The sequence below is a fragment of the Centropristis striata genome, chromosome 1 (assembly GCF_030273125.1).
Source record: "Centropristis striata isolate RG_2023a ecotype Rhode Island chromosome 1, C.striata_1.0, whole genome shotgun sequence".
NCBI lineage: Eukaryota > Metazoa > Chordata > Actinopteri > Perciformes > Serranidae > Centropristis > Centropristis striata.
This window is the reverse complement of record NC_081517.1, coordinates 23362811-23390359: the sequence shown is the minus strand read 5'-3', so window position 1 is coordinate 23390359 and position 27549 is coordinate 23362811. Positions and strand designations below refer to the sequence as shown.

General features: G+C 39.3%; 1 protein-coding gene across 1 annotated transcript in view; it reads right to left on the bottom strand.

Annotated features, from left to right (window-relative positions):
• vegfc (vascular endothelial growth factor c) overlaps positions 1–26613 on the bottom strand; it is a 95590-nt gene extending 68977 nt beyond the window's left edge. The window contains exon 1 of the mRNA XM_059335326.1: positions 26266–26613. Coding sequence (XP_059191309.1) covers positions 26266–26382 — 117 coding nt within the window. The 5' untranslated portion in view covers positions 26383–26613. The remainder of the gene's footprint in view (positions 1–26265) is intronic.
• Between the last annotated feature and the right edge of the window lie 936 nt (positions 26614–27549).

Sequence of the window (27549 nt, the reverse complement as noted above, 5' to 3'; positions counted from 1 at the left end):
GGTGTGCCATAACCGTGGTGTGATTGGTTCCACGCCTGGGCCGGGATTGGCTGCAGCCGGAACCACCTGGTATAAATGGAGCCAAGATGGCGGCCGTCGGTGGCAGCAGGCATTTTCTCGTCCTCCTCGTCTCCCAACCGGTCACTTTCGTTTGATTTAACTTGTGGTTATTTGGATATAATTATCTTGTTTGAGCAGTAAGGGTGGGCTGCCAGGTTTTGTTTCTGGGTTTCTCCTGTTTAAGTAGGTAGGGAGGGAAGGCTTTGTAACATTTGTTTTCTCAGGTAAATCAATCATTTTTAACACAGGATTGTTTTGTTTGTTATTTTGGTTTTAGTCCACCCCTAAGTCAAAGAATATGTATGTATTTACCTAAGTTCTTATGGTAAATAAATATTAACTGTTCTTCAAACTAATCTTTGTTTGTGGCTACTTGGGAGATGGGGAAGATGGGGCCTTTTCCTGTTGTGCTCTACGCCCCCTAGACTGGAGCATAACATATTGTTCAGTTTATTTTCCGTCCAGATTGAGCAGAGGCCTAATATCGGTCAACAAAAATCGTGTTGATAAGAAATTAGCTTCTGTGTTGACTACACTTGTCAGGTGACATGTCGGGACAGGTCAGGGCACAGGTCAGGGAACAGGTCAGGGCACAGGTCAGGGAACAGGTCAGGGTTTGTCTTGAGTTACATAACATAATGGCTGGTAGGCTTTTAATTCTGGCACTAGGGGGGCTTCGGAGCAACACTTGTAAAAAGATAAACCAAACAGAATGGATCAACACTCAATAGTTCCTCTAAATAAATACATCCACACATAAACACACTCACAAATGTCCACACGTGTCTGCATGCACACTGCACCTGACACCCATACATACACACACACACACACACACACACACACATATAAACCTTGGCAACGCTGTCAGTTTTAATCACATATAAATTTAAACTGCCTGTGGATTTAAACCTACTTTTATGTTACAGAATCAGAGTGTTAAACCAGCTGTTCACATGCGGGCACACACACACACACACACACACACACACACACACTCAAACTCACAGTCTCTCACACACACACACACACACACACACACAAAAGGGGGGGGGGGTAGAACATCTGTAACTCCTTACAGAAATTTAAAAAAAAAAAGGTTCTACACCTTTTTTTAAATTTTCATATGTCAGAGAGAAAGAGTTTGTTTCAAAGCCCAGAGAGACAATGGGGAATTACAGAAATGTGAGAAAAATTCTTAGATTTGATCAAATTAAGTTAGTCTAGATCTGATTGTTCTAGATTAGATTAGATCAGATTAAAAACAGCAGGTTACTACTACACATTTACACACGCTGCAAAACCGATGACACTAAAAAGAAAGGAGACACCAGATCACTAAGAGGGATGACTTTAACATGATAACACCGGCAAGAAAACACATTAATACCATTCCAATTAAGAATTTATATGAACCTCTGTTTGACCAGTGCACACCATGATAGAATGTCAAAATATTTTACTGAAAACATTTAACTTGACTGAACCGTAAGATAGAGCAACGTCACTGACTGATGAAACTAAAACTACAAAAACAGACAAAAAAGTATAAATAATAATGGGATCCTTACAACAACAATAAGTTTCACCAATCCTAATTACAGGCCGCCACATAGATTTCCCAAGTGAAGGCCAGTAGCTGCAGTGAACTTAATCATGGATCAGACACTGCTGTTACATGCTGTTGTTGTGATCGTACCACAGGTGAATCTTGGGTTCATTTGTGAATTAGAACTGATGTAGATTAAATACAGCAGCATTTGAATCCACCCCCATTTTGCCTCACTGATAAGAAAAAGCCAGGTACCTCCCCTCCATTTTAGGCATTTGACAAGGAACAGAGGCTGTGTCCCAAAGTCAAGGAAGGATCCTCAAACGGCTGGATTTGAAGGATACTACGTCATAGACAGCTGAAGGACTGTCCCAATGTCCAGGATCCTTCTTCTGCCTAAATTCCAAGGATGCATGTGCGCATCCTCCGTGCGCTCCGACTACCCATAAAGTCTTGCACACACCAGTCTACCGAGAGATTTAAAAATGACGAGCCTAGAAACAGCAACGCCGGCCGTGCAATATGAATTTAAATATATAAGTATTTTCAGTTTACACTGAATGTTATCACATAACTTACAAAACGTGTGTTCAAAGTCAAGCAAAACATATGCACAAACAAATGCCAGAATATTTAGCTAAAGAAAATAAATGTCATCTTGATACATTGCCGGTTAAGTTAATTAATGCCGTCTCAGTCTCTAAAGTTATTGCTAATTAATTTATATGCGTCAGATGATGATGTACTATGTGCAAAGTATATATAGCAATGCCATTCAGAAAGTTATACATTTCTTTATTGTGTTAACAGGGACCGAAAGTCCGCTATTATCCATTATTGTAATTTATAAATAACTGTTATTGTACTGTACTGTAAAATAAAAAATCACAGAACACATTTCCACGGTGAATTATGCGCCGATGCATTTTATGAATCTTGGGTTCATTTGTGAATTTGAGAGGCCTGAATTCACCAGCCCCCCTAAATTCAGCCAGCATCAGTTAAATATTCAGGTTTAATCCACTTTGTGGCTTTTACTTGCTAAATCGTGGAGATTCAACCTTAAAGCATCTTCTTCCATTTTCACGAATATGTGTCAGAGTGCTGATGCCAGAGACACATCATGTTATGAACTGATTTTGAAATTGCGACTCTGAATTTAAGCCGGACGTCCAATTACACAATGATGCACAGCTGCACACTCTGAAGGCTGTTCTATTTGTGCGTTACACCAGATGGGAAGGACTCTGGCCTCGCCTCTGGAGGACCCGACTCCGAAGGAAGGATCCTACCAGGGAAGGATCCTTGACTTTTTCACAACTGGACTGTGAATGGTGTAAATGGGCTTAGATATAAGCAATCAGCAAGGACTTTAAGTACTAAGGATGATATGTGTGTTTTTAAGTATAATTGTTGTGATATTCGTGTAGCTACATCATTCAAAGTTGTATGTTAATCTTGCTTTATAAAGACAGTCAATCTTACAAGCAAACTAACTTTACTAAATTTTGATTTGCTCACACACTGATTTACACATAATATAGTTTAAATTGGATTTAACAAAGACACACTTTGTAGAAGCTACACAGCAGTACATGGCCATTGTCCTCCAAAGCAGGAAAAGGCAAGTTCTCCCCCACAACTATCTTGTAGTTTGTGAGTATTTTTGTGAAATGCTTCTCACACACACACACACACACACACACACTTTTTCTTTGTTTGTAAGCCTACACTTTAGATAATCTTATATTAGACCTTGTAGACCTATACTCCATAGATGTGTGTTTTTATTTGCTTTTATTTGTTTATTTAGAATAAATACCTTTTTCATTACAAATGCTGTCTACTTATAGCCTGGCTAACGCCAGACTATATCACAAATGAGATGTAGTCTGGATGCCACCAATTAATTTTTCCGTAGAGGAGGCGTGGTTTACGATCCTCCAGAGCCATTTATTGGGCCCTAGGAATGTCTATCATAAGCGTCTGTAGGTAGCTCTTAGCCAATCGTATCAGTGATACCAGATGACGTAGTAGAGCGACAGAAATGGATGTTTACATAGACAGACTAGCCCATCTCTACTTTGAGACTAAAATGCTCAATTCTGCTTCTGCAATGTTTTTCTGCAGAATTTCTGGCTCTGGCTGCTCACAGTCTACCGGCAGAGTTGGTGTGTGTTGTGTGTGTGTTGTGTTGCTTGCTGCTTTGCTTCTCCAGTTCTCACTTTCTGCAAGATTCTTTAATTTTACGCCTTATTTCCCCCTCATGTTATTCAGCCACACACATCCACTGATTTTATGGTCAATAGACGAGCTGCTGCGGGTCTCTCGGCAGCTCCGCTGTCCCCCGGCTTGTAGCCAGATCACCGGCGTTACAGCAGCGAGCGGTAGCGGGGCTAGTTGGTAGATTAGGCTTTTGCCAAATCCTGTCGGAAGCAAGGCTAAAACATCCTTTTTGGTGGGGATAAAGGAGTGTAAAGTCAAACGTTGTTCTTCTTTTAAAATCAACTTTGGCTCTAAACTATCTAGAACTCTGTCTACAGCTAGATTTCGCGTCTGCTGCAGCCATGTTGGATCTGTAAAAAAACTACAAAACTACAAGCTTCCATCTGTCGAATAGTACGTGTCATCATCTTGCTGTCCCCCCCCGTTCTGTGATTGGATCCCAAAATAAGGGCTAAGAAACGGCCATGGACACCAGACCCTTTCGCAGTTCGAAATGAAACCGAGCGTGCAAGGCAGTATAGGTATACCCAGTTTTCACTCTTTTGTCACTTGACAGCTACCAAGTCACTGTAGAGGAGCTTAATGACTTGTTTCTATGCATAACAATGCTTCGCCGATCAGCATCCCAGTGGTCCCAGTACTGTGGCTCGTCTTTGCACCTGCTTGGTTTGAATTGGTTGTGACTAGGGTTGTCAAAAGTATCGATACTCAAAAAAGCATCGATATTAAAACATTGTATCCAGTTACGATACTCATTTTCAAAAGTATCGATACCCACAGTATACACAGTGTCAGTATACATAAGCATGGAGTTAATACGTTTACATTGATGTTGGTGACTGAAAAGTGTTATTTTCCCAGAATGAAGCAGAGAAAAGTCGACCCGCAACCAAACAGCAACACACACAGCCGAAAATCTTGTTCTAATTGTTATTTTTTATTGTATTTATTTATTTTGTGCACTACCTCAGACCTGAAGCTTGTTATCATAGTTGCAATTTCTTTTTGCACAACTGTTTTTTATTATAAATATTTAACCTGTGGTTCTGTTAATTTTTACATGTTGCATTTTTCTTGTTAATAAAAATATTTCTGTTAAATTTTGGGGTCTCTTTGTTTTTATCCTTGTGGTATAGAAAATGGTGTCGAGTATCGAATATTTTCCTGAGTATCGGTATCGAGTTGAAAATTGAAAGTTGAAATCGTGACAATCCTAGTTGTGACAGCTGTGTATTATACTTTGTCAACTGAAGCAAATCATGTTTCAGTGTTTGAGAACCTCACTATTTTCATCTAAAATGAACACAATGAATTAAAAAACTATTTGTTCAATTTACCATCCGAGAGTCCAAGTCAGTAAAAAGACTCCCCAACAATAGTTGGTAGAGTAACCGACATTTTTCATTAGTGGTCAAGACATACACACCAAATTGCTTTAATCATGTGCAGCGCAGAAAATCTTCGACCTATAAATCAATCGTAATCTTCAACATTTTATGAGTACCTGTAAGGGGTCAGCGTAAGATAATACATAGATAGACGATAGAATGTATTTATTTATTTATTATGTAAGATGTAAGTGCTGAATGGTGCATCATGTTTTCAATAAATTAAACTGCTAAATATTGAGTGGTTTTCAGTCGAATCCTGTGACTACTTAAATTCATTATGCATTCATTCCTCACTGACCCTCTTTCACCTTTAATTCCATTCGTTTTCATGCTCCCATTCAGACCCACACAACCTAAAACAGTGTCTCAACTGGTGACATCTGCAGGTCAATACCAGCAGGTTAACCTTCGGATTTCAAAGCACTCTGAATGAGCCCTCAACTACTTTGGGTTTAAAGACCATCAAGAGTGAAGAAGGTCTGGACAGATAATTTTTTATAATTATTTAAACACCTTTTCCAGATGCAGACAAATGTAGTGAGGTCAGAAAGGGAGGTGAGAATAGAATGGGAGAAATGGAGAAGGGGGAGAAGACAGAAGGGAGGAAGGGGCTGAATATCAAGTTTCATTAGCTTGGACTCGGTTTTATCAGACAGATGTTACCATTACAAAATTAATATTGTTACATTTATTATAGGATTATCCAAAAGCATAGCGTGCTCTCCCCTTTACACAGACAGCACTGTTCATGGACATGGCATTTGCCAAAAAGGTTGATTCTTCAGGTCAGTAACATTAAGAATAAAATATATTTCGGCATGCTTAAATTGTCACTCCATGCTGAAAGTATTTCATGAAAGAGATAATCTGGCTCTTTCTTCCTAACACTCCTAATTATCTGCAATAAAACATATCAGCAAAGATGAAAAAAATCAGAGCTGAGAAGGCCCGAGCAGGATGATAAGGTATGTTGACAAATCACAACTGACGCAAGATTGGAAACAAAAACTATGCTGAGAATTCCCTCCCATGTTTGCTGTAATTTCTGGTCCCTAACTTATCTGTCCTGTCCTTTCCCACACACACACACAAATACAAATGAATGTGATAATTCAGTAGAAAGGAGTGTTTAAGGACACTTTTACAAACAAAGTCTGTTTGTTTTTTTGTGCGAATCAGAGAATTGATACTTTTAGTTTGTTTTGTATTTAGTCTGGTTGGCTTTCACAGTACATAAATGTAAGTGCACCAAATAAAATAAAAAAGATTTGCAGAAGGGCATGTACGGAGGCAGAGGGCTGGAAATATACTTGTAGTATTAATTTCATATTGGTTGGAAAGTTGGTGGTGAAAGATGTAAACACGGAAACCCACTAAGCAACATGAAGCTGAACGCCCCCAGAGTATGTTTGATTATACCGGCTGCTCTGGTGTTCCTACCAAACACATTGGGAGAGAAATGCTCAGAAGGAGCGCCTGTTGACGCTTCGGGTCATCAACAATGTGTTGATCCATTATTTACAACATGCTGTAATCAGACAGCTGTAGAATCACAGAAGACCACCAAGGAAAATATCACTATTACTATTATTTTGAGCAATACGTTGATAATTCTGCAATGAGAAATTAGCTTTAGCCCAGCAGTAGCCTACAGAGTGGAACTAAAAAACACAAATTTCATCTGATGGGACCTTACGATTTAATTAGAAGCCCACAATCCGCTGAGTTTTGGTTAATTTCCTTTAATTGGGTCAGATTACATTCTCAGTGCAATCGAACTGCACTAGGGTTCGTTTGGAAGTGGACCAACACCACCGCTCGCCAGTGTTTTGGTCCACACCAGAGTACGATTGAAACAGACTAAACTAGGGTTGTCACGATACTAAGATTTTCAACTCGATACCGATACTCAGGAAAATATTTGATACTCGATACCATTTTCGATACCACAAGGATAAAAACAAAGACCCCAAAATTTAACAGAAATATTTTTACTAACAAGAAAAATGCAAAATGTAAAAATTAACAGAACCACAGGTTAAATATTTATAATAAAAAACAGTTTTGCAAAAAGAAACTGCAACTATGATAACAAGCTTCAGGTCTGAGGTAGTGCAAAAAATAAATAAATACAATAAACAATAACAATTAGAACAATATTTTGAGGTTGTATGCTGTGCATAATATTAGGCAAGCTTGATAAGTCGACTTTTCTCTGCTTCATTCTGGGACTTCAAGAGAGAAAGTAACACTTTTCATCGATACTTTTGATAATGAGTATCGTATCCAGATACAACGTTTTAGTTTAGTTTTTATACTTTTTTGAGTATCGATACTTTTGACAACCCTAGACTAAACTTTGGGTTGTGAAAGCGCCCTAAATCACAATAAGTCAATGCCTATCGTCTGGTTCCACACAGGGTGGGGCGATTGTAAAACAGTCCAGTGTATACTTTGTTTGCTTTAAAGAGAATGATTAAATATAAGACTGAAATATGGATGACAAGTTTTCTAATTGCATTTTGCGTGATTTTATTGTGATACTGATTGATATAATAATTGATTCACCTAATATATAATCAATAAAAAAAATAATCATAGCTCTAAACATTAATGCATGTTGAACAGGATCTTCTTAAATGGTACAGGTGGGAAATCATTCAATGTCATTTGATACTAACATCTGACTTGACCCCTCTAAGCCCCACCCAGGGTTTCCCATTAATTACCTTGACTTTGGCCAACCGCCATAGTCTAATCTGTTATTCATTGCTTTTTAAAAGACAATTTATTAAACAATAAATAAAAGCAAACCATAAATTAAAAACAAGAGCAGAGTCTCATGTGTGGTTAAAAGCCAAGGAATAAAAATAGGTTTTAAGATGAGTTTTAAAAATGGACAGTGAGGAGTCTTGTCTGATGTGCAAAGGCAGCTCATTCCATAGTTTGGGGGCTGCAACAGAGAAAGATCTGTCCCCTCTGAGCTTCTGTTTAGACCTCTGTACCTCCAGGAGCAGCAGATCAGCTGACCTGAGGCACCGAGCAGAAGCGTAGGGGTGGAGGAGCTCAGACAGGTAAAGTGAGGCGAGACCATTTAAAGATTTAAAAACAAATAAAAGAATCTTAAAATGGACTCTAAAATGCACAGGCAGCCAGTGGTGGGAGGCCAGGATGGGAGTTATGTGCTCCCTCTTACGAACTTACAAGGCGAGCAGCCGCATTCTGCACTAACTGGAGCCGTGCGAGGGAGGACTGGCTGACTCCAAAGTACAAAGAGTTACAGTAATCCAGCCGAGATGTAATGAAGGCATGGATTACTGTTTCAAAGTGCTTTTGCGTAAGGAAAGACTTCACCTTAGCCAGCTACCTGATATGGAAAAAGCTGGACCTAACAACAGTCAATCTGATTAATCTGACAATCTAATTTAAAATCACTGTCCATCTTAAAACCTAAATTTGACACAGTCGGTCTTAAAAAATCTGCCAGAGGGCCCAAGTCAAAAGGAGGGGTCACACAAGAGCCACTAGGGCCAAACACCATCACTTCTGTCTTCTTCTCATTAAAATTAAAAAAGTTCAAGGCCATCCAGGCCTTGATGTCTTTGAGACAAGACAGGAGCGGTGTGAGAGAGAAAACTTCTTTTTTCTTCAGCGGCACGTATATCTGACTGTCGTCAGCGTAGCAATGAAAAGGGATGCCATGCTTTCTCAAGATGGAGCCCAAAGGCAGTAAATACAAAGAGAAAAGCAGGGGCCCTAAAATTGACCCCTGTGGAACCCCATACAGCAGTGGAGCGGGGCTGGACTCCGAGTTACCAAGGCTTACACTTAAACTTCTGTCAGTCAGATAGGACTTGAACCACTCTAGCGCAGTACCACCGATGCCCACTAGGTGGCGTAACCGAGCCACTAGGGTGCTATGGTCCACGGTGTCAAACGCTGCAGTCAGGTCCAACAGAACAAGAATTACATGCTTAAAAACTCTGAGTAGAGCTGACTCTGTGCTATGCATAGTTTTAAAACCAGATTGAAACACCTCCAGGACACCATGTACATCGAGGAAAGACTGTAGCTGACGATATACAACAGGGGTGTCAAACTGATCCAGGAAAGGGCCTAGTGGGTGCAAGTTTTCATTCCAACCAAGCAGGAGCACACATGACTCCACCCATCTAATCACCTGGACTGTCTTCACTCGTTTGATTTGTCGTATCAGGTGTGCTCTTGCTAGGTTGGAACAAAAACCTGCAGCCACTTGGCCCTTTCCTGGATCAGTTTGACACATGTGCTTTAGACCACATGTGTCAAACTGATCCAGGAAAGGGCCAAGTGGCTGCAGGTTTTTGTTCCATCCAGACAAATCAAACGAGTGAAGACAGCCCAGGTGATTAGATGGGTGGAGTCATGTGTGCTCCTGCTTGGTTGGAATGAAAACTTGCACCCACTAGGCCCTTTCCTGGATCAGTTTGACACATGTGATATACAACCTTCTCCAAGACCTTAGAGATAAAGGGCAGCTTGGAGATAGGCCTAAAATTGGCCAGCACACTGCGATCTAGGCCAGGTTTCTTCAGTAGGGGCTGCACTACTGCATGCTTAAAACTTCGAGCTAACATTAGCTAACAATTAAAGTTGCTTTAATCACAAAAAGCTAAACTGTGACTAACGGTCTGACTTACTTCCTGTCGCTAAACACATGCAGCTTTCAAAATAAGAGCACGGTGTGTTAACACAATCCACCACAGAATGTACAAGACTGTCAAAATATGATACCTTAAATAAAACATAGAAGAACCCTTATTCTCCTTTACAAAAATTCATTAAAATAGGCAATAGTTAAGAACAATTTATATGATGGAATAGTGGCATTAGAATGTGCAAGAGGACAGCAAATTTGGGATTAAATTAGGGATGGGAATCGAGAGCCGGTTATGTTTGAGAACTGCCTCCAGTAATTCGATTCCTCAGAATTGTTTTCTGTAGGACTCCTCCTACACCTGTGAGCCAGTCAGTGACGACTTTGCACATGCGCAAATCATTTGCAGACTGGACGCTAAGGGGTTAACTCAGAATGCAGCTGAGAGAGACTCCTGCGGGAGGACTGTGCCGCTTACGAGTGCTTTGGGATGGGGGACGGGCCCACAGCAGCCCCCAATAACACCAGAAAGAGTCGATACATTTGTCGCTAGTAGCTTTCTAAAAAGAAACGTCGCTAGGGATGTTTGAAAAGTCGCTAAAGATAGAGACAGAGTCGCTATTTTGGCAACACTGCACCTTTAGCAATCCCTTTCTTCGAGGCAGGGAAGAGTAAAATAACAGAGAAGAGGAAAAACAAATGTCACGGAGCAGAGACCAGATTTGTGTTGAAGGGTTTTGACTTTACACTCCTGTTTCACCATCAAAAAGGATGTTTTTGCCTTGCTTTCGACAGGATTTGGCCAAGGCCTAATCTACCAACTAGCCCCACTACCGCTCACTGCTGTAACGCCGGTGATCTCGATACGAGCCAGGGGACAGCGGAGCCGCACAGAGACCCTCAGCAGCTTGTCTATTGACCATAAAATCAGTGGATGTGTGTGGCTGAATGACATGAGGGGGAATAAGGAGTAAAAACAAATAATCTTGCAGAAAGTGAGAACTGGAGAAGCAAAGCAGCAAGCAACACTCTCTCACACACACAACCACACACACACACACACACACACACACCAACACTGCCAGTAGACGGTGAAGCAGAAGCAGAATTGAGCATTTTAGTCTCAAAGTAGAGATTGGCTAGTCTGGCTATGTAAACATTGATTTCTGTCACTCTACATACGTCATATAACTGATACTATTGGCTAAGAGCTACCTACAGACGCTTTTGAATGGCTGGTTTCCAGACTAATCACAAATGAGATTAGTCTAGGATAGGCCTGAACCATTCAAAGCATGAAAGATTAGTGCAAGTCTTTTGAATTGGATTTGCATCCACTGGATTCCAGTGCAGGGTGCGGATGATTTGGGTACTGTGAGAGATATTAGGGAGGTTGAAGACCAGCCAACTGCTGAATTCTGGGTGAGCTGCAGAAGTCGGCTGAAACATGTATGCACCACACCAGCCAGGAGAAAGAGTTAATACAAAAAGAACCTGCATCTGAACCTGCACAGCCTCCTGAGTGAAGAGTGGACATATTCTTTCTCTCCTTGCCAAGGAGCTCCAATGTTACATACAGGTACCCTACAGTTCAAGTCGGGCAAGTCAATGATAATGGAGAGGTCACAGACAGGAGATGCCTTTCCTGAAAGCAGTTCCTACTAGGTTCAGACATTCTCTTCAAGCAAGAGTTGTTCCAATTCCAATATCAGTATCGGAAATTGCTCCGATACTGCCGAAAATGCTGGCATCGGTATCTGCGAGTACTGAAGTCCAGGCACTGATCTGATACCACGTAATTTATTAAATTAGTAATCTATTTACTGGTTCGCTCCGTTAGGCTCTGGCACAGTTCTTCTGCGCCGCTCTTAAAACAGTGGCGCTGTGTTGCAACCTGCAGCTGCTGTTTTAGAGGAGGGGGATGAATTGACTACGTAACACAGACACAACAGACACACACATGTGTCAGAGCAGGTTGACACAAGGCTTTGAGCTAAGCTAAGTAGCACTATCATGTTACGGTGTGCCCTCACACACACACACATACACACACACACACACACACACATCGTCGGTAAAACAGAGGATTAACGTTCCGCTAGTTAGACTATTTACACTGCAGCGCACACAGAGAGTCCGGCGGCTAATGGTGCGTTCAAGGTCTACATGAATGTCAGAATTTTCTACCTTGCTCCGAGCTCCAAGTTCCGACTTTCAAGTTCTGACTTTGAGTGTAAATTAAACACACCGCCTTCAAAATAAAAGCAAACACATGTAGCTTTCAAAATAAGAGCACATGGATGTGTTAGCAGAGTCCACCACAGAATTTACAAGAAGACTGTCAAAATAAGATGCCTTAAATTAAACATAGAAGAACCCTTATTCTCCTTTACAATAATTATCTAAAATATGCATGATTAAGATGGAATAGTGGCATTAGAATGTGCGAGAGGCACCAAATTTAGACTTTTAGGGCAAAAATGTTCTCCGGGGGAGTATGCCCCCGGACCCCCAGATTTATTTATTTAAGTTGCTGTTGCACTACTGTTTTATGCTGTTTGTATACTGTTTTATTTAAAAATAAATGGCTTGAATCTGCTGTATTTATTCATGTTTTATAAAGGGTTTAACCTGAGCCAGGCCTTACCACAATGATAATCATATCACAGTCATGCAGGTGTAGTATGATTTTTTTTTTCATAACTTACTGGTATCGGATCGGTACTCGGTATCGGCTGATACCCACAGCACTATTAGAATTGGTATCAGGAGGGAAAAAAATGGTATTGGAACATCTCTACTTGAAGTTACCCTGTACTGAGGTCCGTGACAAAGGATGTGAACAGGGAGAGTTGAGAACCTGAGAATTCCAGTTAATCAAGGATGAAGAGGAATATCTGGTGATTCAGTATGTCCAACACTGCTGAGAGGGCCAACAGGATGATGAGGGGAGAGGGAGGCTTGTCCAGCAGTGTGGACTTCCTCTTTGATGGTAAGGAGGCCTGAAAGACCTGCCTGAAACCAGAGTGGTGGGAGTTGAGAAAGTTGAATAAAGACAGCATGTTGATATATTTTTAAGTTAAGTTAAGTTAAGTTAAAAAATATTACTGGTTTTACAAGATGGCTGATGAGGACACAGGTGGTTTGTTGGGCTCCACTCAAGTCCTTCTTATCTCAAGTTTTTGCTTGCAGTTTTTAGGATTTTTAGGATTTTTCTTACCATTGGTCAGTGTTTTAATATATTTCTTAAAGATTTTTCCAAATAACACTCCAAAGCAACAAGAACAGGCCAAATCTAAGCTACCTGATCAAGGAAAAGTTTGTCTGGTGCTCATCTGCTTTGTGATCCTACTGGCACCTATTATACACTGCTGGCAATTCAAAGACAACCACAGTGAGCCAAGCTCAGCATGGTTAGATAATCATGTTGACCAAACAGATCTTTATTACTTTGGACATGGATATCATACCCTATACACTGCCTGTTCATTAAAGGGATTAATGCAACATGGAAAATCAAAGACCGGTTCACAATTGCCTGCGCAACGTGGTAAGGGGCGCGTGCCAAAGTTTATACTGGCGCTGCTCCTCCTGGCTGGTGATATACATCTCAACCCCGGACCAGCTATGGAACAACTGGGCTGTTCCGGCGCAGAACAGGCACCCCAAGCACCACCAGCAGAGGCCTGGACCCCGCGTGGAAGACAGCTCAGTGCGGGGAGAACAACAGCGGAGGCGCCTGGTGTGTCTGGAGAAGAGCCGCTGTACCTGTCGGCAATGAGGCAGGATTTGCGGTGTGATAATCGGGTGGCTTTGTGTGGCAGCGGGCTGGCTGGTGAGTCTATCCAACTTGACACCCGTAAACTGAAGGCTAAAAGTGAACATACACTGAACAAACACGAACTTGTTGACGCGAAGACTGGGGCTGTGTTAGTGCGCACTGCTGCAGAGAGTCGGAGGACTGACACGGGGAAGATCATGTGCCGCGCAGCACAAAAGCAAAAACAATTGCTGTTTTTTCAGACAGTGAATCATGCCAGAGTGCTTTGGGACTCAACATCTAAACCTAAAGGCATTCTTGGCAGTCATCTTAACATCCAAAGCATTGTACCAAAAGCAGACCAGATCAATTCTCTATTGACGGAGTCAAACTTGGATTATCTTTGTCTTACTGAAACTTGGTTACATAGCAGTGTGCCCACAAATATGATAGATGTACCAGGTTACGTGTGTTTTAGGAAGGACAGACAAGAAGGTAGGGGTGGAGGGGTCTTGGTTTTTATTAAAGACAGGTTTAAATGTAGAGAAATACAAGTGGATACTCATCTTGAATGTTTAGCTCTTAATATTATTCTTGCGCCACAGATGAGTTTCAATATAATTGTTCTGTATAATCCACCTTCATTTGCCGTTTCTTTTTATGATGAACTCCAAGCTATATTGAAGAAATTTGATAACCGCATGGAAACAATTATGTATGGAGATTTTAACATTAACTGGCTGAGTAAAAAAAACAAAAATAAATTGCAAGTAATTATGAAGAAATTTAATTTCAAGCAGATAATTAAAGGACCCATGCGCCTTACGAGAAACACGCAAACTCTAATTGACATGATATTTACAAACAAACCAGATCGGATAACAAAAACTTATAATTTAATAACTGGATTGTCCGATCATAATATGACCCTCTCTGTCAGAAAACTAACAAAAAAACGAATCCAGTACTTTGGAGGCTGCATCTCTGACTCAGTAAAGACAGCCATCCCTAAATCTAAAATGGCACAATCTGAGCAGGAATTTAGGAATATTAGTTGGGATGAGATGATGGAGTCTCATGATTTAGACATGTGCTGTGTTTCCATGACTACTGCTATGGAAGCAGTTCCACCATGGCTAAATAATGAAATACGTGCACTAATGAAAAAACGTGATTTGGCACTAAAAACATCATTATCATCGAAACTTAATAATGATAATCTTCTCTACAAAAATTTGAGAAATAAAGTTGTACAGGAATTACGCAAAGCAAAGTCATCATATTACACACAGTTAATGGGAAATGCTAATGGCCATAGTGCATCCCTCTGGAAACACTTAAATGATTTAACCAACAGATCACATGGCCAAAAAGAAATTAAAGAGCTGAAAACAAACGGAATAACCATTACTGATAAGACTGCAATGGCTCATGAATTTAATACATATTTCATAAAATCAGCTCAGGAAATAACACAGAATTTTGATTGTCAAACAAATGTAATTGACGTGGAGGCTGTAGATATATGTAATTCATTTTGCATTAAAGAGGTAAATGAAGCAAAAATACTGGAAGTAATTAAAAATCTGTCAAATTCTAAGGCAAAGGATATCTATAACTTGGACACTCTGTTCATTAAGAAGCACTGTGTGGAGCTTGTCAAACCCATGACTCATCTTGTTAATTTATCAATTAGAGAAAATAAATTCCCAAATAGCTGGAAGAAAGCTATCATTACGCCAATCTTTAAAACAGGAGACTCGGATTTGGTCAGCAACTATCGCCCTATTTCTATTCTGCCTGTATTGTCAAAGGTGCTTGAAAAGGTTGTGGCGTTACAGGTTATTGAATACCTAGAAACCAATCAACTGCTTCACCCTCAACAATTTGGATTTAGACCAAAATATTCAACCGAAATGGCAAATATCTTTTTCATTGAAAATATAAAGCAATCTCTTGACAGTGGTAATGTTGTGGGGGCAGTGTTCCTGGACCTTAAAAAGGCCTTTGACACTGTCAACCACAGCATACTACTGGCTAAGTTAAAATCTTTTAAATTTTCCAAAGGAGCAGTTCATTGGTTTGATTCTTATCTCCAGAAAAGAGAGCAGTGTGTAAAAATCAATCAAGAAAAATCTTCCTTTTTATACAACAGAATGGGGATTCCCCAAGGATCAATTCTTGGTCCATTACTTTTTAGTCTGTTCATTAATGATTTACCTAAAACCTGTCCTGAGGCCGGCTTCCAGCTTTATGCAGATGACGCGGTCATTTATGCTCCAGCTAAGTCACCTAGCAAGGCAGCAGAGACCTTAACACAGCACTTAAATGAAGTCCAACAGTGGTTGGAACACAATAACCTCATTCTGAATTTAAATAAGACTGTGTCAATGTGTTTCTCAATAAGAAAACCAAGCTCTCACGAAAGTCTTCATGTTAAAATGAAGAATAAAGAAATTCAAGAGGTCAATGAATTTAAATTCTTAGGAATAGTTTTAGATCCTCAGCTCAAGTTTGATGCACACATTAAGAAAATCACAAAAACTGTGAAGAGTAACCTTAACTGTTTCAGATTAATTAGGCACTATATTCCAACTCAAGCAGCTCAGATCTTCATGCACTCTATGATTTTTTCCCATATTGCATATTGTTTGACTGTATGGGCTCAAGCGTCACCTTCTGCAGTAAAGAACATTTCCTCTTTATACAACCAGGCACTGAAAATAATGGATAAAAAACCCATCCGGTGGCATCATTGTCTTATATTAAAAAAATACAATCTTTTGAGTTTTGACAGTTTTGTACACTTGTGTTTTCTTAAGTTGGTATTCAAATGTATTAATAACCTTGCACCTGAACCTCTTCACAGATATATTCAAAGACAGAACAGTAACAGAGTAACAAGAAACACAGTGCAAGGAAACTGCAGAATTCAACACCGTAGAACCACTTTTGGACAGTCAGCTTTCTCAATTAAAGGCTGTAAAATCTGGAATACATTACCAACTGAAATAAAATCAATAACTAATCCTGAAACATTCACAAAAAACATTAAGTGTTGGCTCAAAGCAAACCAGAGCTGTACCCATTCTTAAAGTCTTATAGTCTTAAGTAGTTTTTTTTTTTTTTTTTTTTTTTTTTCTTTTTCTCTGTTATTTCTTTCTTTTCTCCTTTATTGTTGTATAGATTTATGATGATTTTAAACTCTAAGCTATATTTATACAGGGTTTATTTTATTTTATATATATATTTATTTTTATTTATTTTTTATTTTTTCAGGGTAAATGTATATTGTAATTGTTTGTAATTGTATTATATTTTGTGGATGGTGTAATTGTATATTGGATTTTTTTAGTATTGTGATTTTGTATGTAGTTGTAAAAGCCCAACTAGGGACGGGAGTTGAAAATTAGCTGAAGCTATATCTCTGTATGCAGCACATCAGATGCATGTCCTGTATCTATGCTAACTGCATTGTCCCTATCAAATAAAATAAATTCAAATTCAAATTCAAATTAATAATTTAAAAAAAGAGTTCAAGAACAGGAAATTCACCTTTTTGTGAGCAAAAACCTGAAAGATACACTTTGGAGACAAGGTGTCTTCCAGAAATCAAGATCAATCTATTGTAGGGTAGGAAAAGTCAAATCACACACACTCCCCCTGGACAGACACACAATATCATAACCCGACCTGCCGTAGAGAAATGATTTCCATCCTAATGGGGCACCTGTGTATTATCGCAAATGTAAATACTGTCAGATGTCACACAGGTGGTGTTTTATTTTGTGTTCTTGTTATTTCCTGTTTTATTTTGAAATAGTAACTCTCCTCTCGTTTCAGGTCACTTGCCCTTCCCCGTGTGTCATCTGTCTGATTGTCTCCCCTAATCATTGATTGTGTTCACCTGGTGCTCCCTTCCCTCCATGTGTTTCAATAGTCTGTGTTCACCTGGTGCTCCCTTCCCTCCATGTGTTCCAATAGTCTGTGTTTTCCCTTGTCTTGGTCCAGTGTGTTTGACCCCGGCACCATACCAGCCAGTTATCTTCTTCTTGCAGCTTGTCTTGTTTTCACCTGTTGTAGAAGTTTTTATTTTATCGTTTTCCCCTTGAGAGTTTTCCCCTTATTTTAGATTAGGATTATTTATTTAGTTAATTAGTGTAGATAGTTTTCAGTGTTTTCCTCCTTTTATTTGTTAGATTTCTACTCAGAGTCAGGAGTTTCATAGCCCTTTTCTTTCACTCTGTGAGGTTTTCCTTGCTACATTTTTGAATAAAGAGATTTTAAGTTCACCTGCTCTGAGTCCTGACTTGAGCCTGGCCTGACATCAGGAAATTATCCACCGGCTGACAAATAGAGACAGACTAAAGAAAAAGCTCCAGCAGCTCATGCAGATGAGGCGAGCTCAAATAAGTCTTCATCACTCCTCTCCACTCTCTGGAGAGTCTGGAAGATGTTGGTTTGATATAAGGGGGCGGGGCTGGGGTCCAAATGAGAAACAAGAAAGGTTAGAGATAGGAGAGCTGGGGGATACAATGGAGCATTTAGCTGCTTCAGCATTAAGATGCTCAAAAGAAGCCCACAGCGTCTACTTCTCTTTGGAACTGAAGGCACGTTGTTATTTTTTTTTTGAGTAATATTTATAGTTAACATTGTTGGTATATAGCCAATGGACACTTATCTCAACACTCAGACAGAGCAGTAAGACTGATCTGGATGGTCCACAGAGAAATCACAAAAAATTCCTTTGAAATGATTGCTAATTACACACCACATTCTTCTGTAGACTCCAGGGGGTTGTGAAATATGGGCGGGAGATGAAGACAGAGAGAAAGGGAGAACTTGGGGGGGACTGTTGCAGGGAGAATAAATAGAAACGGAAATGAGTGATGATATGGTGACTAGGTCAGGTTAAAGGCTGAAGAAAAAAGAACATTTAAATTGTTCTATTCCTAGTCGTCTTCATCATTATGATGAAGTAAGAGTGATGGAGCAACATAAACCCACGGAGTGAAAGAGATATGCTGGCATTGTGACACATATTTCACCACATCCATCAGTCTACAGAGCTAAAGGTCATCAACTGATTACATTTAACTTTTAGCCCTGCTAGAAACCATCACTGAATGTCAAAGCCAACAGTCATATTTGACCAAGCTGGAATAAAAAGCCCTTCTCAGAGTCAGAGTACATTGTTTCTTATGATGTTTTTTCTGGAGGGAAAACCAAAGATAACTCAGTGAAGGTAAGCTGCTGGGCAGAAGTCCGTCCATCAGTGCTCAAGAAGGAGGAAGAGGGGTAAGACGAAAAAAGGAAGACGAATGAGGAATACAGCAGGGATCAGGCAGTTCTGCTGACAAAGTTATGATTAAATCTTGAAGTCATGTGTATCTAATCCACCCAGACCCAAACCTGAGGAGGCATTAGCATAATTACTCTGCATTGCCCGGGTCTTAAACTCACAACATTTGACCCCGAGGATAAGTCATGATGCTGTCATGTTGCCTGTCAAGTAAGAAACCACAGATGGCTCTACACTATGACTTTTGCAATCATTGGGGTTACATATAAAAATATATAGATTTCAGACTACTGTCAAAAATTCAGTTTTCATTTCAACATTCTGAAAAAGTGTGAACTTCATCCCAAACATATAAATCAATTACTCTAATTAAAGCTTCACAAAGATTGAGTGTTCCCTCTTTGAGAAACTGGTGTTTGAAAATGCGAAAATTTGACTGCAATAGCTTACATCAGAACAGAATTTAAAATACTGTCAGTTTATGAGATAAAATTCTGGAATTTTTCATAGTACTCCCACAATGGGATCATCCCTATGTTCCCTGGGTCCTACGTATGTTCCCCTGTAGCAATACATACCAGGGAACATAGGACCCTTTGTCTGAAAAAGACACAATCCCCACAATCTATCAATCTTTACGGTAGACTCTCAGCATGGCCAGCAGGCCTACCGTCACATGGCAGCCCAAAATTAAATTTGCACAGCAGCTACTTTCTGGTTACTTTGCAGTTCATTTTTTTGCTTTTTGAATCTAGGATTACTCATATTTGTATATTCCCACCCTTAATCATATTGTCTTCCATCAAGGCTTAGCTTTTTCATTTTAGAGTTAGGGTCAGGGTCAGGGTTAGGGTTAGGGTTAGGTTATTTGCATATGCACGTCAAACAGCCCATAGGCCTACATAGGCCTATTTTCCATGGAATTTGGCAGTAATGGTGGAAAAAGTAACAGACCGGGGAACATAGGACCCTTTTTTGGTCTATGTTCCCTAGTCTCGTACAAAGAGGGGAACATAGGACCTGGAGAACATAGACACGCTCCCATCTACAATGACGTGAAATTATAAGTTCATTTCATGAACAAATTTTTTTGTATGAATTTGCACAAGCATTTTTCCTGCTTTTCATCGTACATAATACACAGCGGGCTCAAGTTTTTTGATCATTAAAAAAATCTGTTTGGATCATTTTTGTAAGATGGTCTGAAGATGTGAGGTCTGGTGTCAGTTGACTAAACCTGAGTAATGGACTTTATAATTCCACCTCAAAGCATCTGAACACTCTACTCACTCACACACACACACACATACAGACTCACCAGGTGAAAATTAAACCAGCCACATGCTATTGGAACTGGTAATTAATGCAAGTTAAAACACCACAATATAATTATAATTAAGTGTGAATTGCTGTGAATTGTTAAGTATACAAAACACGTGAATTTGACACCACAGGTCATGGTTTGTGTTCTGTCCTCAAGTCACCATTGATTTTCCCTGTTTTTCTAAGCACCATTTTTCCCTGACCTTCTCCATGTTATTCAAGTTGTTACCTTGGAGTTTCACAGTGTGGACAGTTATAACAAAAGAAAGAAATTGGCAGAGCCAGTCCTCTTTAGTACTTCACTACTCTGTTGTTTGTCTAAGGGCTTTAGCACATAACGATACAGTGATTGATAAAATCAATCAATCAGTATTCATCTGGTACTGAGTGCAGGAGTTTTTGTAAAGTACTGTTATTATCCAGTAACACTACATTACTATTTGGTGCATGGTCGGTTGATAAAAACTAACCTCCAAAAACCTGAAAACAATTAAGGAAAACATGTTCTGGAGCAGTTCCTGCAGGTCAAAAGGTAAACTAGACATAGGAGGCCAATGAAAACATGGAGGAAAGGTCAAAGACATCAAGGACCAGTAGATGCATTACAAAGTAAAATGGCACTCAACAAGGGTGGAAAGGTTGACAGGGGTTTTTTTCTTCATATCAAACCAAATTTAGTAAGTCAAATGACTCAAGAGGCTCTAGGCTGAACCATGGACAGATGTGTAGTTGTTCCAGTGTGCATGTTGTTGTCTCTACAGTACCTCAAATATGGGTTCTTCCAGGCCAGAACTCATTCTATAACTTTGAAAACAAGTTGACATAATTTATGATGAACATGATTCCAGTGGTTCCCAACCTTTTTCTTGAGGGACCCACATTTTTACCATTGTACACTTTTCTAAAGTGATTTTTCTATTTAAATAAATGAATAAATGTTGAAATGTCGCCCTTATTTAGTTATTTTTGTCCCACTAATGAATTAAATGCTGACACATCTATATTTAACACATTAGATTTATTACATCCCTTAAAATCAAGAGGGCTTTGCGACCCCCCGTGGATCTTTGGGGCCCCCTGTTGGGAATCACTGGTCTAGACTACAGCAAAGGTGGCTAGTTTGGTCATAGAATGACACCACTATTGCCCATGTACTTAGCTATTCATGTCGGGAGAGGGGCCAGTAAGGTTACACTCAACATAGCAATGTATACTTAAACTGATGGTTATAAATGTTTTAGCTACCAATGTTGCTAATTTATGCGCACACGTTTAATCCCCAGAGAAAAATATTTGTGTTTTGCTTTTTATGGGCATGATCTTCTGTCCTCTGTGCTTCTGTTCCTGATAATGGAACATGCGTGCACCGGAGATGAGATCAGAATGTGACAGCAGGCAAATGACCAGGGCTGGGTATTGCCCAGGCGGCAACCTCCAGGTCTGAGCAGTAAGGCAAACCAGGAAGTGCCTTAAGCTGCATTCTACCAAAAATTCCAGCAGGGGGTGCTGACGGCGGCTGCAGAAGCATTTTGGTCCATTCATTTCAATACAAAATGAGAAAACTTCTCACTTGATGTATTACCTCAGAATTTTTTTCGGACAACACTATGGTCTCAATCGCTAGTAAAAAATCTTCAAGACAATCTGATGTTAATAGTGTAAATAATGGCCCAATTTAGAAGAAAATAGAAGATTAAGAATCGTATGATTTGGGGCGTGGCTACCTGTGATTGACAGGTTGCTAACAATGCGAACCGTCATCAGGAGAGAAGCAGAGCAATGCGTATCCACGGCAATGTGTCAAGAAAATTATATATAAAGTTACAACGTTTAGCGGTTTGGTCTCATAACTTTGACCCTTTCACTGTATTTTTACTTAATGACAGTTTATTTGAACATTTTGTTCATTAAAAAATCTTGTTCAGTGTTTGGTTGGACAAACAGACACTCCAAGGAGTCGCTGTTCGGTTTTCAGGTCAGTAATGTACATATTTTTGCTAGCCAAAATGAACATCCCAGTTAATGCTAACATGAATTAGCAGCAGCTTCTCTCAGTCAGGTTGAGGTGTAGAGAGGCTGTAGTCATTGATCAGATCCCTCTCCTCCTCCACAGTCCATATATGGTCTGCTGCCCATTTCTGGAAACAAGATGGTGAAACAAGATAGCGACGAGTGTAACGATGAACTCGATGCTTCCGACGGGCAGTTCTCAAACCAACGGGTGACGTCACGGCCACTACGTGCATTTTTTATGGGTGGATGTTTCACCTCTTTTCTGTATATTATTTTTAGGCATTAAAATGGTGACATTTAAAAAATGGCCGCACGCGGTCGCAGTCAGTTCATCGTTCATGTAGCCTGTAGAGTCACATGAGACAAATGAGGAGAAACGCGAGACTACCGGGCTTATGAATCATGCATCTACGGGAAGAAAGGTTGGAATATATATCGGAAAATCTAATTTAATATCGATTTCAATCGATTAATCGATTTTTTTTAAACCCAGCCCAACAAATGAATGCTTTACTGCCAGGTGAAATTTAGGTGCATGTAATTCACTATAAGCAATGTGCTGTCAGAAAGCTCAGTCTGTTTCAGTGGTCTTCTGGCCTAAACTCAGGCAGCAAAATTAAGTTGTATCAATAACAAATAAAATATTCGATTTCCTCAAGCTGGGTTGGGGGGTTTCGTTGGGGCCACCCCAACAAATTGAGTGAATGGTAGGGGGAACACTGGTGATGGTTCTGTCATCAAACTGACTGAGAGTTATTTTAAGCATGAAACAAGCTATTCAAGCGTGGCGAGTAGGGCTGGGTGATATATCGATATATTTTTAAATGTGATATGGAAATAGACCATATTGCATATATCGATATAGTTTTTTTTTCTTTCTTTCTATATAAATGCTGCCCTTTCTAGGGTTTGTCATCTTTAGTTCTTTTGTAATGTTCGCTATTCTTTTCTCGTTTAAATATATTTATATCAGAAAAAGATTGGCCTATTTTATTTCATAGGCCATTTGTATTTAAGATATTTTTTATTTAAATGTGCACTTTATGGAGCTTTGATTTGGAAAAAAGGTACTCATGTTGTTATACAGTATTTATGTTCACTTAAATAAACGGTTTCAATAAAACTAATTGTGAGATCTTATATTTGGCTTTGACTTTGACTGAACAATTGTGATAAAAATATTGTATATTGTATATCGATATTCAGCCTAAATATATCGGGATATGACTTTTGGTCCATATCGCCCAGCCCTAACTGAGAGTCATTTTAAGCATGAAACAAGCATGAAACAAGCAATTCAAGCGTGGTAAGCAGAATAAACAGTTATTTGAAAGACTCATTCCTACAACTACTGCCTTATCTCCGAAATTGGGATCAGTTGTTACTTAAATTCCTCACTGTGAGGGAAGACAGGAGCTGAGAGAAAAGCTCATCATCCCAATTAAGATTCTACTGTGATCAAATGGCTGCATGTTAGTGCTTAGCAGTTATCCCCCCTTTACACACACACACACACACACACACACACACACACACACACACACACACAAACACACACACACACACTTGACCCCTGTGACACTTGCCTTCATTGGCTCTTTCTCTAGCTAATTTGAGACCACTCCTTCCTAATCCACCCCCCTGGAAAATGTTCACTGCTCTCCTTCACTGTTTGCCTTCCTCTCCCGTCAAGTTTCTATAGCAATTCAGTTCAATTCAAATCTGCTTTGTTGGCATGACATTAAAGAAAAGCATGTTTCAATGGTGTATCAATCCAATTCTTATAAAACCTGGCAGACGGATAATAACCATTAGCGCCAGTAAATATCAGTGCTGCCTTCTGTGTGTGAAACAATAAATGGCTAGTTTACAATGTAAGTCACAAAATCAGTGTGTCTGTGTGTCTCTCAGCTTAAGACAAACCTTTACACACCAGAAAAGATGATTACAGTCAGTTAGGCAAATACACTCTAGAGACCTGGCTTTTCCTCTCTTTCTGACCACTGACTGTAACTAATGCTCCTTTATTTCACTCATCCAAAGCCACAGACACATCACAGGAATAAAACTTCCAACGTGACCTGAGAGAAAGCTGAATGAGTAAAGCTGTAAGTGTATTTTGCATTTCTATTTACAGGGCAATTTGGATTATTTTTATTACTTCAGTACCCACATTTAAGGCAGCCTATAAAAGAGTAAATTAAGATAAATTACATTTGAGTAACAGTGTCTGAAGCCTGTGTTTGAAGGGTTAATCCAGGGATTTAGAGTTGCACTTACATGACGAAGGGGAACTCAGACTCCCAAGGCGGATTTTAAAAAGTGTGGTCAAAATAAAGTCACTTCATTGGATCCCTTTAATCACCACTGAATTTCAAAATTTTCATTTAGTGTTCAAAGCTTTCCTGGATTGCAGTAATCCATGTCTAAATGCCCTGGCACATGTTAGATGACTTATTTTACTCATAAAGTACACTATGAATTTACATTTACATTCTGCCACTTAAAAAAATCTTTACCATGCTGTGATATTGGTATCAGTGTTTCAGCACAACCTCACCTTTATGACCTGATAGTTATTTTTTTTCACTTTGACTTACTGGATAAACATTTTGAGCCCAAAAGAAACAAAAAAAAAATACAATATAAAATTAGATTTTAAAAATAATACATATATTTAAATCACGTTCATCCTCAATGAAGAATTTTAAATCAAGTCAAATATGTAGGATCACTTCACATGGAGACTAAACTGCAAAGTGCAAATACATAAAGTGCCTGGAATACATGTGCAAATTAGTTTCAGTCATAGGAATAAAGTACATACATCACATGTGAGTTTCTAAATGTTGAAAATGGTTGCAAATATGATATATATATAGATGTGATCCTCATTTTACCTTTTTATATATTTGTTTTTTTTACTTTTTTAAACTAAATATATTAAATCTCTTCTTTTTACTGTCACTATCAATCAAAAACTAGGATGTAGTTTAAGCCAATCCTTTAGAGGGAAGCTGACGGCTCGTCAATTTTGTATCGTGACGTCATGAAGAAGTAATGTGCTGGTGCTTTCATGGACTCGTTGTTTTTAATAAAAGCATCAAACTATTGCTGCATCTTCATCTCCAGAATCCCCAAGACAACGAGGTAAAATGAGGCTGGAACCAAAAACTCTCAAAATATTTATGAGATAGAAGGACCCAGAGTAGAACGTTTTTTTATTCTTTTATTTTCTTTTTTCAACTCTACCTCTGTTTTCAGATTGAGTTTTTATTACTTTTTTATTTTTTTTTTAACTGTTTTTAGTATTTTATTGTTTTTATTTTTAACCATAGTTGTGTATGATTTGTATTGTATTTTAATAACTGCACAGCACTTTGGTCACCTGAGGTTGTTTTTAAATGTGCTTTATAAATAAACTTTGACTTGACACAGTCTCTCCTTTACTCACACCTTGACTTGTGACTTTAATTTGCTGTGATGGACCACGGTGAGATTACCTAAAGACGGTCCAAGTGAAAAAGGAAAAATAATAATAATAATAATAATTTTAGAAGGAAAAGCTCCGTGAAGATCCCCTCACTTTAGACCTTTTAACATAGACTTTACACTGTCCCACATTAGGAAGCTGCACATTTTCTCAGACAGTTTGGCACTAAGAGCTATGATATCATAATTTCTTTCATGAATGAGTCAACCGCCTTTTCTCTTTAGATTTGATTAGGACACCCCCTGAGGGTTTCAAAAAGGTATTGGAGGTGGATTTAATGTGTTGCCTTCACATCGTAATCTACAGTCTGAAAAGCAAAAAATGTCCCACATTAGGGCAATCCACCCTACCAAATGACTGAAAAAGTCATTGGGTATTCTTGTTATTCTAGAAGGAAAATAAAAGCATCACATGATGGACCCCGGTGGTCCAGGATCAGGTGAAGTGTTAAAGCGCATGCTGGCTGCTGCTGTTTGAGGTTCAACTCCAACATGTTTTGTTAAACTTACCGGCTCGTCCATCTGATCCGGTTCGTAGTCATCAGAAGAGTCGCTGTGGCTGAAATCACTGGCGAGGTTGGTGTAGAGAAGATATGCCAGTAAAAGAGATATTCCCAGGAGGTGCATGTTTATTAAGTCCTCAAGTGTTTATAATCCGAGAAGCATGAAAAGGGAAAAAACCCTCCCGTGGCTGCGCTCCTCTCTCCTTCTGTCTCTGCTGACTCTCTCTCTCTCTCTCTCTCTCTCTCTCTCTCTCTCTCTCTCTCTCTCTCACTTTGTCTCTCTGTCAGGCTCCAGCAAGCTACTTGTCCCGCAGAGCATGTGTATGAGCCCCGCTGTGAATGAAAGCCCGGTCATATGGACACAGATCAGTCCGGTGGCCCAGAGGAGCCTGGTGCGTCAACACGGACCTTACAGGAACACGGACGATTCGCCTTCAAAATAAAAGCCTCCACTGATCACTGTGATACTGAGCCCTTTCACCTCTTTTCCTCACCAACCACATGTTTTCACAACACAAAGGAGTACAGTGTGGAAACTGGGTCTTTTGGGTCAACATCTAAATATCGCAACGGATTGGATGGATGGATGGATGGATGGATGGATGGATGGATGGATGGATGGATGGATGGATGGATGGATGGATAGATAGATAGATAGATAGATAGATAGATAGATAGATAGATAGATAGATAGATAGATAGATAGATAGATAGATAGATTACTTTATACATCTCCGAAGGGAAATTCGGTTGTCATAGCAGTCTGGTATTTTAGTACAACAAAATACAATAAGTGAGTAAAATACTGAGTTAGAATAAATAAAAACAACAATAGAAAAAACACAGAATAGAACAAGGACACTTAAGAAGTTAAAAGAAGGTAAGTTGGTAGGTAAGGTACAGCGGCAAGATGATGGTAACTGTATATAATAATAATAATAATAATAATAATAATAGCATAGCAATGTGTCATATTAGCCTGTGCAGGGTGTGCATACACACATAACATAATATATAATATGTAAACATAAACACACACACACACAAATATATGGAAGTGTATTCATCATAAGCAAACATGTTCTGGTTACATCAAAAATAGCCTCACATAAGAACCCAGAACCAATTTCCCTTGAAGGGAAATTATGGGGGATAAACCACAGACCAAGATCACATAGGACACATTTCTGATGGGTTTAAAATACTAGCCCGAAATGTCAAAGATCTGTGATGTGACATATAAATTACTTTGGGCGTTATGGTATTTATGTTTATGGTATTCCTTATTTGA